Below are 13,650 nucleotides of genomic sequence, written 5' to 3' on the forward strand. Positions count from 1 at the left end.
ATCAATCGATATGTATCATTCTGGGGCTCCTCGATACACCCCTACAAAGGGTGTATCGAGGTTCTAACTGGTTCAGGGGATGGAGCAACCTTAAACCAGCCCCCCTGAACAAGTTTTGAAAAAATTTAAGAAAAAGTATCGATATCGCCCAATACGCCCATACCGGCATATCGGGCGTATCAATATTTTGAACCTTGGATTGTAGAACTCTTTTGACTAAAATATCCATTTTTTTAATTTAATCCATATTTAGTTGTAAGGTTTAAAATGTAATTTGAACTACTACTTTTCACCTTATTGAATTCCCTTTCTTTAAATCTTACAACTTTTTTTTTGATAAATGAACAAAAACAGGATACACTAAGAAGATAAAATATTATAAAAAGAAGAGTCCAACCAAGTAAGTAGGCCTGCCAATAATACCCAAAACTTTGTAGCCCAATATGAGGTGTTTACATAATCGAATTTGGATTTCACAATTTACATATGATTAGTAATAAAAACAAAAAAATATATATAAAAAAATGTATAAATTTTATAGAAAATTTTGAATATATTATTGTTATCATTATCATCTTCAAGAATCACCACATGTAAAGCACGTGCATACTTACTAGTCCTGTAAAAGGGCTAAAATCTCACTAATTTGAGTGCCTATTTAGGAAAGCTTTCACTATGGCTTTTTGTTTTGAGAGGTGGAGCCACCCAAAAAGCATGTAAGCAATGTTTCATAATATATATATATATATGGAGAACTAAATTTAGTCACCATAGGTGGCTTGGACTAATTTCTTCAAAGCAGCTATTTATGAAGCTAAACCCTCCCAAATGGTCCCTGAGCAAGAAAGATCAATGGCATCTCAATATTGGAGCATGAAATAGCATCACACAGCTGAAACTTTAAAATTTATTAATTGAACTGTGAAAAGAGCATTATAGAAAAATTTACAAAGACAACAAAACATCTCTTTAAAATTTACCGAGCATTTAATTACTATATGGAAATAAGAAAAGATAGAATATCTGAAAGATTCTTCTGGGGTTTATTAGAGTTGTGGAAGAGGCACTCTCCAGTTATATAGGCTAACATGAAAAAATTATTCTACTAAAATATGACCAATGTTGTAATACCGAATTGATGAAATACAAAAAGCTTCTAATTTGCAACCAAAATTATCTATGAACTTACAATAGATGTTCATTAAATGATACCCAATAATAGTGGAGGCAGTGCCAACTGGAGATATAACTGAATGTTTATGCTTGCTTGATAAAAGTTTACTCTTCCTAGAAAAATAAAAAATAACTCTAGATGCCCAAAACATAGTCAAAAACCTCAAGCAGCGAAAAAACAAATAGTATAGAAGTTAGCCTAAAACCAACCCTCATACAGAAAAGCAGGTTTTTACGCCAACTTCTAACCAAATTATTAGTTTATTACTATTTGTTTTTTTGCTGCTTGGAGTTTTTGACCATGCCTTGGGGCATCTAGAGTTAACGATGTGGCAGTTGTTTTTGTTTTCAATAACAAAATCAACTATGTTGTTGAACACCCCCTTATTCTTTAGTAAAAATCAAACAAAGAAAGAGAAGTATTCATTTACTACAATATTCAAAAGCACAGTAATCAAGAAAATCGAAAAAATAGGTCCAAATAAGAAGTTATTCTGGAAGCAATACCAACCACAAGGTAGTCATGCAAAACCAAGATATTGGTAACAATGGAGGTCAACCACCGAAGAAACCCTTGAGAAGCATTGTGTATACATTCAAGCAAATAGTCTTCATGACAAACTTTATATCGTTTCCATGAATTTACCAGTGAGATGGACTTTGAAACCAGAGATCCAGTGTATAGAAGATAAGTCAAGTCAAGTGGAAAGAGCACAGCATACCACTGTTTCAAACATAAAATTGCATTTCAGCAGGCAGATTTAGCAACTATTCACCCCTTTTCCCAATCTGCAGGCCATAAAAGGATGGGATTCGATGACTACCACAAGCAAAATTCATTGTTGGGGATAATTAGATAAAAATATGAGAAAATCCGTGACCTAAAAGACAGATAACAAACTTTCAGTATTTTGTACATTACCATTTGATCCACATGGATACCATAAACACCGCATATTTTGGCAACAATAAACATCCTAATTACAGCAAAATTAAAATACCATGACAACATAACTCCATTCACAAGTATGGCTTGATTCACACGTCAAAGTGAACCAAATGTTTGCTTTCATTCACAAGTATGTTTTCAATTACATGTCCAACAAAAAAGAAGGAAACATATAGTTTCGATCACATGTATACTTTTATTTATCACTCCAATGAAATATCTATGTAAGGGTGCATTTTGATCTCTATTCATGTTCCCAAGTATAAAGCCTAATGTTAAGAACAACTTTATGTTGATAACACAGTTTGATCACCAAGAAGATATGCATCGGATTGCAGAAAAGAGATGCCCATCATATGAGTGGCCTTTCACCATGTGCAATATAACCCAAAAAATGGATAATTATGATCCTTAAAGGGGCTCGAACAGGCAAGCTAGAAGACAGTGAGCATGGAGCATCATATGAAAAGGAATCTCCTTACCATAAAAGCAAGGCATATTCAATCTTCAATTACTAACATCTTATTATCATAATGAAGAGATGAATCCCAAAGGACCCAAACACTGTAAGAATAACATAATTTTTATTATAAATAAACAATATATACAACAGAATGTTAGGCTGAAACATCACCTAACACCATGGACAATGCTTAAACCCCACTAAAACCCAGTATTAATGTCAACTGATTATCCCAATAATAATATGAACTGATTACAACATAGACCAAATCAAACTCTCTCTGCTCACCCCTTTGTTTGGCCATCCCATCTGCTAAGCCACTGTACTGTGTATATTCACAATCCTTCTTATCTAATTAACAATGAGTGATCATAATGAATTAGATTAAAACTGTCACCTGATCAGCACTTATTCCTCATTACACTATGATACACCTGTAGGTACTCCATGCATTTTAAAATTCAATCACACCATGATAACTGCTGGAACCAAACTTCTACCTCCGGTTGCTTGAGGCAAGCAAATATAACCTTGTTGCTGACAAAGTTACTAAGCTGGCAACAAACCAAAAGTGATTCACTTGGATATTTAAGACGATGCATGTTCCTTTCTCTATCCCTGGAAACAAACCTATCAACCAAGAACCAAAACACCATGTGTAAAAATATAAGCAAGAAAATGTAAAGGTTATTTTATAATTTCTTATCATGCCACAGGAAGTTTTTGCAATAACATACATCTTAGAACCATCAGATAGTGCCTGTTTAATGCTCTATCTGGATCACAAAACTGAATTATCATCCATGTTGGTTCTATAAATTCCAATGTAGGAGTGTACCAACTAATGGTGGCTCAGTTGGTAGGGTCTCTGGCTCATTGTAGTGGAGACTTGCAATCAAATCCCGCTGCTACCCAAAGGGTCATAGCAATCAAATCCCGCTGCCACCCAAAGGGTCCTGTTTAATGCATGTTTTTACTTGATTTTGTTTGCCTGGAACCTCCTAAATCAGATAGAAGAATTTGGTCTTTGACCTCAAGTGGCTCAATCTTATTTCTGTCCCTATGCTCTACTCCTTCCCCTTTGTTGTCCCAGTTAAAGAAGTTTGGTCAAGGCCAATTCCACCTAAAATTGCCGGTTTTTCTCTGGGAAGTGTATTAACTATTATGGTAAAATTAATATTGTGGACAACGTACAAAAAAAAGAAACCTTATTCATGCTTGTCCCCCAACTGGTGCATTTTATGTAAAGTACAGAACGAGGACTACTATCACCTACTAATTTCTTGCTCTTTTACTGCAAATATTTGAAATTGGGTTTTTATACTATTTGGGTACAGGTAGAACCTGCTTCCTAAGTAAATCTGCTTTTTGACCTGTTTTTTTTTTTTTTGTCAACAAAGAGGGGGAAGTTGATGTGAAAATGCATTAGGGCAGCCCTCTTATGACCATTTGGGAGGAAAGAAATGCTAGAATTTTCTAGGAGAAGGGGAGAAGCATTGTTAAATTAAAGGGGCAACAAAGAGGGGGAGTTAATGTGGAAATGTATTCAGGCAGCCCTCATATGGACCATTTGGGAGAAAAGAAATGCTAGAATTTTCCAGGAGAAGGAGAGAAGCATTTATGAATTAAAGGATTGTATACTAACAAGGGCAATCCTTTGTCTAAAAACTATTGATCTCTTTGTGGATTACTCTAGTGATGACCTTCGAAGGAGTTGGGCAGCAGTGGGCTCCACGTCATCCAAGAAAAATAAAGCACAAGCAAGTTGGTTACCCCCTCCGGAAGGGATTGTAAAGTTGAACTTTGATGGGAGTAATCAAAGCAATCCAAGACCTTCGGGTATAGGAGACTCTACAAGGGCTGAGATATGAGCTGCGGTACAAGGACTACAGATTGCCAACCAGCTTGGAGTGACTAATTTGATAGTTGAAGGAGACTCTAAGGTGATAGTGGATGGATGTCGGACCCAAAAACTGTTGTTTGGGGCTAATAGGGACATCATCAAAAAAGTCAAATGGATTACAAGAACCATGTCAGTTAGATTTCAGTGGGTTAGTAGATCAGCAAATGCCTTGGCAGATTCTCTAGCTTAACAAGGGGCTTCAAGGGATTCTCTGTTTTTAGGCTACTTTGTAATTGTAATATGAAAAGAATTGGGTTTGGAACCACCCTTAAGGGGAGGTAACACCTCGTGCCTCTTCTTAGGGTGCTTCATACTTGTACTATTCAGCAAGTAAGTTTGGAAATTAGGCATAAAGTACAGGACTGGAGATTGAAGCAGGACCAGGTTCTGGCCTGACCCTTTGTGTGATGAAAACACCTCAGAATTTGTATCCCACTCTTTTTGTGTATCTCAAGACAAAGAGGTAATAGTAGCAGATATGTTCATTAATGAGACAGGTGCAGTGTATGGAATCTCATATTTAGAAGAAACCTTAATGATTGGAAGGTGAATCAAGCAGTATTTCAAAAACGTATGTGTTTGCTCCAAGCAGTTCGGAAAATGACAACAGGGTTTGGAAATAGAGCGAGGATGGGGTCTTTTCAGTTAGGTCTTTTTATAACAAACTGATAGGAGACCCAGGAAGAGTGGCTTTCCTTAGAATAGAATCTGAGGTACAGTTGCCCTAGCCAAGGTAGCCATTCTGTTGTGACCGGTGGCCTTAACAGGTGCATGACTGCTGATAATATGATGAAGGGATGGACTGTAGATAATACTAACTGTATGTTTTGTGATGAAGAGTTAGAAATAGTGAATCACATTTTTTTTTTGCACTAGTGTGATTTGAAGACTGTGATCAAGGTTGTTTGATATTTTTGGAATTCGATGGTGTTTTCCATTCCCAGAGACTATGTTGGAGGCCTTAAAGGGCTTGTACCTTCATGGGCTAAGCAAAAGAGGAAAAGTTGTTTGGGGAATCATGCCTTTGGCCTTGGTATGGACAGTGTCGCTGTAAAGAAATTCTATAATTTGAAAGATGTGAAAAAACAGAAGATGAAATTGTCAAGGCTCTTTGGGACAGAATCTATTCATGGGTTGCAGTGCATAATTTGTTCAGAAACATACCTTATAGTACTATTTTTTGCTTACAATACTCTTTTTTGTAATTACCAAAGAGCAAGCTAATGCATAGACTTTTGTTTTGCACAGCTCCTTGCTGTGTTTGGGTGCTATTGCTGTATATGTTTAATCCTTTTATTTTAATATATTACTTTACCTTTTCTCAAAAATTAGAGAGAGAGAGAGAAGGAATGAAAAGAAAAGCTCAACCTGACATCTGCATCAAAATGCCTTGACTCCACTGCTATGTTGGACTGCATCTTCTTGTCTGGAAACAAGTTGCAAAAGAAAAATGAAATTGAGACATGTTCATTACATGTAAGAAATACATATAAGCATTTATATATAAAGTCAAAACCTGCATATACTTATTTCATCATCTACCATGAAGAGGGGTGAAAAAAGCTTTTCATGTGGCAGACAATGGCTACCATGCAGATTGTGACATACAAGATTTACATAAATCAGATGATCATAACCATGATCATTAAGGGGTCACCTAGGCCCCATCTAGGTGACAAGGCGAATTTTGGTGGGCTACCCACAATGCCAATGGTTATATAAAAAGGGAAAACACAATAGGTATGAAGCAACCACCTAGGCAACAAAACTTACAAGAGTGTGTTGTATTCTAACATTATTATGGATGCATATAATTAGCATGGTGATACACCCTGTCATATACTATGTATGTTTTTTTATCAATAACCAGAAATTTTCATTAATTAATGAAAAAGATACAAATGAGCACCATGGAGAGAGATAAACTCTCTTAGACCTCTCCAAGATGACAGAAGAATACAGAAATTACAAAACAGCCTAGAAAAAGTTGATCCCTTCGGCCCTTCCCACCCCTTGCTTTGCTAAAGCATCAGAAAAAGCATTTGCACTCCTTTTAACCCATTGCAACTTGATCTCTATATCTTGTGTTAAACACTTGAACTTCCTCCTTTCATTGACAAATTCCCACCAATCAATCTCATCTTTTTTGCAGCCAGTTAACTACCAACTTTGAATCCCCTTCTATAATCAATCTTCTGACATTCAGCTCCTTCGCCTTTTGGATTCCTTCCATCACAACCAAGATTTCTGCCATCAAAGAACCTCCCACATCTATTGGCCCTGAGTAGAAGCAATAATTCCTCCCTTCTCATTCTGGAAAACACCTCCAATACCTGAAGGGCTCAGACTCCCCTCACTACTATCATCGAAATTCAGCTTAATAAACCCACTAGGAGGTGGGAACCAAACCAGCCTGATAACAGCTTTTGGAAGAGAAGAATCAGCCACCTCCTCCCACTTCCTAAGCAAGTCATTTGTGGAAATATCATCAAAACTACTCAAGGGCTTAACCCAATGGATCACTCTGACGGTAATGGCTTCAATGCTTGCTTCTCTACTCCTCTAGTCTGAAAAAATTATTTGATTCCTTTCTTCCCATATTGTCCAGTATGCTGCAGCCCTTGTACATCTCCAAAGAATTCTCCCCCTTCTCTTCCTCCAATTGACAAATGAAGAACCAAACAAGCCTAGTACATTTGGCAAGGGGTTCCACCTGCACCCAAATAAAAAGAAAAATCATTCCCAAATAGAAAAAGCAAAAGGACAGGAGATTAATAAGTGGTAGATAGTTTCACCATCAGCCCTACAAAGGGTGCACCGATTTGGGGAAAGGCATCAATTCAGTCTCTTTCTTTGAAGAAGATTACAAGTATTGATTCTTTCCAAGAAGACTCCCAACAGAAACCACTTACCCTAGGAGGAATGGGCTTGTTCCAAATCTCCTTAACCGGAAAAACCATCACTGAACTATCAAAGGGGTGGGTCAAAGCCAAAACGAAGGAAGCACAGGAGAAGGAACCAGAAGAATCAATATACCAAATCCTATAATCCAACTCTGATGGGTTCAATAACACACCATCCAACTAATGAAGTAAAACTGAAACACTACTTAATTCAGCCTCCCAGAAGCCCCTTCTAAAACAACAAATTCCGGGCATAGCCTGACTTGAGCTAGAAGGTAAGAAGAAGGAAGACACAAACTCATCCTTAAGGTTGGACAGGTTAAAAAGAGAAGGAAATTATTCCTTCAAACGGGAGACACCCAACCACACATGTTCCCAAAATTGAACAAGGCTACCTGAGCACAGGTTGTATCTAATGAAGGGAAAGGAAACTAGAAGAATATCATGGATGGATTTCCAAGGTCAAGTTCTTGGTGCTCTATTCCACAGTCCAACATCCCATCCATTAGCCGCAAGCCCATGAATGCTAATAATCACCTTAGCCCACAATTTGTCTTTTTCAGCTAGCAATCTCTATAATCATTTCCCTAAAAGAGCCATGTTCCTTTTCTAGATATTCCCAACACCAAAACCCCCAAATTTTTACTCCTACTCACCACCTCCCACCAAACCCTATGATCCTTCTCCTCACCAGGCTCCTACAGAAAGTCCCTAATTAATTTTTCCAATTTTCCACTCACTCGTTCTGGAATTTTGAACATTGACAAGTAGAATACAGGCAAATTGTTAAAGTGGACCTAATCAATGTGATCCTTCCCCCCAAGGACAAATAGATTTTCTTCCAAGACGCCAACCTTTTAGTAAATCTTTCAAACCACAGGATTCCAAAAACTAGCACATCTTGAATTGTCACCCAAAGGAAGCCCCAAATAAATCAAAGGCCATTGAGACACCACACAACCTAAAACTTCAGCATTATCCGATATTTCCCTCTGATCCATATTTATCTCTGCAATGCAACTCTTATCAATACTCACCTTTAAGTTTGACATTCTCTCAAATAATTGAACCACCAATTTCAAATTTCTTGTCCACCTACTATCTCCCCCTTCACAAAACAAGATAGTATCATCTGCAAACTGTAAATAGGCGATTGGCACACCCCCCTACCCACTTTCCATCCCTTCACCAAGTTCCTAAAATCCACCCTAAAGATTTGTCTTCCAAGAACATCAACAATCAAAATGAAGAAGAATGGGAAAAGTGGGTCCCCTTGCCTAATTCCTCTAAGGGCAGGAAAATGATCAACAACTTTCCCATTCACCAAAATAGAATAGTGACAAGTCATGATGCACCCCTTAATCCATTTACACAATCTATCTCCGAACTCAAAAGTTTTCAAAACCTCCAATAAACAATCCCAATCCACCAAGTTTAGGCCTTCTCCGAATCTAGTTTTCAAACAAAGCATTTTTTCCCCACCTTTTTCATTTCTTCAACACTTTCATGAGCTATAAGGATCAAATCAATGATTTGTCTATCTTTCACAAATGCCCCTTTTTGGGGAAACAATGGTAGGGAGAACATGCCTTGTTCAAAGAGAGAGCACCTTTGCAATAATTTTGTAAAGGCTATTCACCAAACTGATGGGTCTAAAATCCTTAGGATGAACAGCATCAACCTTCTTTGGATTTAAGGAGAGAGAAGAAAAAGAATAAAATATCATAAACAAACCGATAAAAAACAAATTATTATTAGAAACAACAATAACAAAGCTGAAGGTATGTTATTTTTTTATTTTTTACAAAGAACACATCCTACATAATTTGTGTTTCTAAAACGGAAAATACCAGAAGCCGTTCATTGTTACAGTCAAATATGCTCTATTTTCTATGCAACCTAAAGTGGAATTCAGGAAACAAATAGATTGATGATATTTGGAGAAATTGGAATTTGTTGACTAGAAGCTCATCCAAGCAGGAAAAAATAAAATCTGTATGGCTGCCTCATCTTGAGAGCTATGTGAAGTTAAATTTTGATGGGAACAGTCAAGCTAACCCAAGTACCTCTGGACTAGGAGGGGTTTTGAGAGACACAGAAGGAACACCATTGCCTTGTTTTCTGGCCTAGTGGGTATGAGTGGCTCTGCTAGAGTAGAATTGCTTGCTGCCTTACAAGAAGTTCAGATTGCAAATGAATATAATGAGTGTGGTGATTGAAGGGGATTCAAAATTGGTAGTGGGGTGGCTAAAGGATCCACAGTCAATAATTTGGTGAAAAAGGAGCATGATCAAAAAGTTCCAATGGCTCACTAGAAACATGAATTTAAGGATACAATGGGTGAGGCATCAGCAAATGGGATGGCGGATACATTAGCCAAGCAAGGGGTGAATAGAAATCAATTGTATTGGGCTCAAATGTCATTTGCTTTTTCTTTGTTGTGGAGAGGTAGAATCTAGTGCCTCTCTAAGGGATGCTTGTAATGTCTGTAATGTTTTAAGTTATTATCTAATAAAATTTGAAGTTACTTATTGAAAAAAAGTTACATAGACATCAATGAGGAGAATAATCTCAACTTATCATAAACTATTTCAAACTCAAACCATTGGGCTAGAGTGCTTAGTGTGAGGATAAAAACAACCATTCCTATCACCACAGAAAGAGCTCTACCCAAAAAGATAATAAAAACTTTTCTCTTAAAGCAATCTAGAAGAAGTAAAACCATGAGTGTCTGGTAGCTGTAAATAGTTATATATTTGCCATAACAAAATTCATAAGATCAAGAAGAAATATAAATTACAAAGTTACGCAAAGAAAGAAAAAGGCAAAAAAAGAAAGGTAGGAATCATATTTAAAGATGAGAAATAGTTGGGACAAAGCTCAGGTGATGAAATGAACTTACAAAAAATACCACACAATATTGAACACAATTAATGTTGATGACATGTACCAGAGGCAGCCCATGATTCAGGAATGAAGTCAAAGAAAGAAAACACGGAAAGCTATTAATGTGTTTGGATAAGCTTTGTCACCAACTCCTTTTAGTTTCTTAGGAAAAATGCAAAGTTTGGTATAAAACATTTCCAAAGAAAAAAAAAAGGAAAAAGAAAAAAGTTCTAGTTTACTCAGAAACCAAATTTAATACAAAAAAGGAAAACCAGCAAAAATTTTCAGGAACCAAGGATTCACTACTCTGTGCACAAAGGAGAAATGCTTACCTACATTTCAAAGTACAACTCAAAAGACACTTCTGTAATTCTGATCAATAATCATATCCAAACATATGCTGCACTATGGAAAAATTATAAAAGAAAAACTGGCAATTCATGTGATGCAAAAATCATACTCACCCAGAGAAACACAGATTAACACCTTTTTTTTAAAGTAGATTAACACTGTTTGATATATGCAGATTTCCAAAATCCCTGAGGCATTCAATTATTATCTCCCATCATGAGATATCCAATATGACCATATATAATTAGTACCTAGATCAACAATCCATAAAGGATTAACCTATCGGGAAAAAAAAAACAATCCATAAAGGATTACATAACAAATAAGGGACTATATACATATCCATGTAAGGGACTAACATGGTTTTTCATGTGCATAGAAGAGCATATAAGAAGTGATTTTTTGCACGTTAAAGGGGTTAGAAGGGCTTGGGGTAGACCAAAAAGGACATGGATAGAAGTAGTAAGGAATAATTAAGCGCCAATAATTTAACGATGGAAATGAAATTAAATATAACAGAATGGCGAAACAAGATTCATGTAGCTGACCCCATATAGTTGGTATAAGGCTTGGATGATGATGGTGATGATGTATATCCATGTAAGTAGCCTGTCCAAAACATTCTCCAGATGTATAGAAAATAACTAAGCATCTTTTTCTTGTCCACCACAAATGGATAGGGGCCCTTTAACTGCTTCCTCAATCTGACCTCTCAAACACAACCTTGGCAAAATTCTGCAGGTGATTTCATTAGGATGAATACCCTTATCCACCATTTTTCTAAGAATCCTTGAGACATCATCAATCTGTCCGTTCTTGCAGTACCCAGTTAGAATGCAGGTATAAGTAACAATGTCAGCTTCAATTCCATTTTCAATCATTGAATTAAGAAATAATTCTGCTTCCTGAAGTTTTCCTGCTTTGCACATCCCATCTATAATTGTACTACAGGTGATTACATCAAGATTTTGTTTTCGAGACTTCATATGTTCAACAAGATCCAGAGCCCCCTTCAGATCATGGACCCTGCATAAACCATGTATCAATGTGTTGTATGTCACTACATTTGGTTCAAGACCATGTGCTTCCATTTCCTGCAACAACTTCTGTGCAGTCTGAACTTGCATAGATCTGCAAAATCCATCAATCAAGGTATTATAAGTAATAACATCAGGCTTGTACTGTTTGCTTTTAATTTCTTGGTAGATCTTTGTGGCTTCCTCCATTTTCCCAATTTTGCAGAACTTGTCGATTAATATATTGTAAGCAACAATATTATTTTGAAAGCCTCTCTCTTCCATGAGATGGAAGATCTGAAGTGCATCTTCCAGTCTCTCCCCTTTGCAGAGCCCATCAATCAAAGTATTGAACGTGAATTCATTAGGCTCAACCCCTTGTTGTGTCATAAGATCTAAGAGCCTCAGTGCTGCCTGTAAATGTCCCTCTTTGCAAAGACATTTCATGACACCTGTGTAAGTGAACACATTCGGACTGATTCCATGGCTCAGCATGTCAAGTATCATCTCATTAGCTTCTAGCCAGTACCCTTCACCACAGAGACCAAGAATTAACACTGTATAGGTATGAACATTAGGAGACAAACCTTTTTCTGGCATCTCGTAGAATAGCTTCTTGGCTTCACCAATCAATTTCTCTTGACAAAGCCCATCAATAAGAGCTGTATACGTTCGCACATTTGGTCTGAGACCCACCTTAGACATTTTACTAAAAAGTATTCTCCCCGCTTTAATTCTACCTTCCTTACATAAACCAGCTAAGACATTGTTATACGTATCCACAGTGGGTCTCAAACCTAATTGCAACATTTCCCCAAGTAATTGCAGCCCTGCCCCTGATCTTAACGAACTACAAAGATAATTAATAAGGATAGAATAAGTCCTATCATTTGGACTCGGCCCTTTCTCGTGCATTTGAGACAGAACATTAAGAGCATCACTAACTCTATCCTGATTACATAAACCCTTGATCAGGGTATTCAAAGTAACCACCGTGGGTTCATAATCACGGCTCCGAATTTCCTCAAACACTTGGTAAGCAAGATCGGTTCGGCGGATCTTAGCGTAGTAATTAATCATTATATTCAATGTAATCAAATCAGGCTCGATTCCGGATCCTTGAATCAAATTGTACAAGGACAATGATGCTTCGAATCGATTTTCCTTGACCAGAGAAGACAAAACGCAGTTACAGGACAGAATTGAAGGCTTGATGCTGGCCTCGAGCAAGCTACGGAGAAGAGAGACCGCTTCGTCGAGCATGCCAGACTTGCAATAGCACTTGATGAGGTCGTCGGTATCCAACCCACTAAGCTCGTCGGGAGAAATTGAAGGAAGAGGAGCGGAAGTAGAGGAACGGATCCAGAGGTTTCGAAATCTAAGCGGAAGGAAGATTATAGAACAATGGGTTCTTCTACCCGTAAAACCCATAGCTTTGGCGTAAAGCAGAGACCTGTCCCAAAAGCCCATACAACCAATAATAGGAGAGGTCCGAAGTCCTTGTCCAGAGAAGTTAAATTGAATTCTATGACCTATATTGGCTAACCAATCAGTAGCCTGGTTCCCTTCTCTCCAAATATGAGAATGAGATACACGGATGTTGAGAGCATGCTCCCTCTGGATCCTCATGCATTACGGAGGTTCTTCCTCTTTGTCCAGCAGGCAGTCAATGATGATCGTCGAATCCCCATCGCTTCACGTCGCTGACTCGCCAATTTCTGCAGCTAACTTCAAGAAATCATGAAACACCCAAATTGCCTGAACGAGCTGCAATGATTGCCCAACCTAATTTGAATGCTTGCAATGCAGACGCGGGAATAAAACCAAGCGCCTGATTTGATTTCATCGGTACGAGACGAGAGTCGATGTAGTGGTAATGGGGCCGGACCGGCATCATGTCGGTTCCATGTGGTCGCAAATGAAAGCTGGGGACGTAAGTGTCACACTGACCCCGGTATTTGCCCCTATTTCATTTCTACTTGGCAATTTGGCATATTACATCACTT

The 13,650-nt window shown here is 37.6% G+C and overlaps 1 protein-coding gene across 2 annotated transcripts; it reads right to left on the reverse strand.

Moving 5' to 3' along the window:
• Positions 1-2,692: 2,692 nt before the first annotated feature.
• On the reverse strand, positions 2,693-13,410 carry LOC104607699 (uncharacterized). Of its 2 annotated transcripts, XM_019199480.2 has the most exons (3): positions 11,177-13,410; positions 5,857-5,914; positions 2,693-3,215 (listed from the first exon to the last, which is right to left on the reverse strand). In XM_019199480.2, the coding sequence occupies exon 1, from the start codon at positions 13,271-13,273 to the stop codon at positions 11,273-11,275; it is 2,001 nt and encodes a 666-aa protein (XP_019055025.1). In that variant the 5' UTR covers positions 13,274-13,410; the 3' UTR covers positions 2,693-3,215; positions 5,857-5,914; positions 11,177-11,272. The 2 variants fall into 2 exon arrangements, with proteins under 2 accessions (XP_019055025.1, XP_010271694.1); XM_010273392.3 differs by lacking the exons at positions 2,693-3,215; positions 5,857-5,914 and adding an exon at positions 6,340-7,201.
• Positions 13,411-13,650: the final 240 nt, after the last annotated feature.

Source organism: Nelumbo nucifera, chromosome 2 (genome assembly GCF_055504915.1).
Source record: "Nelumbo nucifera cultivar China Antique chromosome 2, China Antique-T2T, whole genome shotgun sequence".
Taxonomy (NCBI): Eukaryota; Viridiplantae; Streptophyta; class Magnoliopsida; order Proteales; family Nelumbonaceae; genus Nelumbo; species Nelumbo nucifera.

Bases quoted from the DNA above. Each gene is read 5' to 3' on its own strand.
- LOC104607699 (XM_019199480.2), bottom strand. From the start codon at position 13,273: ATGAGGATCCAGAGGGAGCATGCTCTCAACATCCGTGTATCTCATTCT.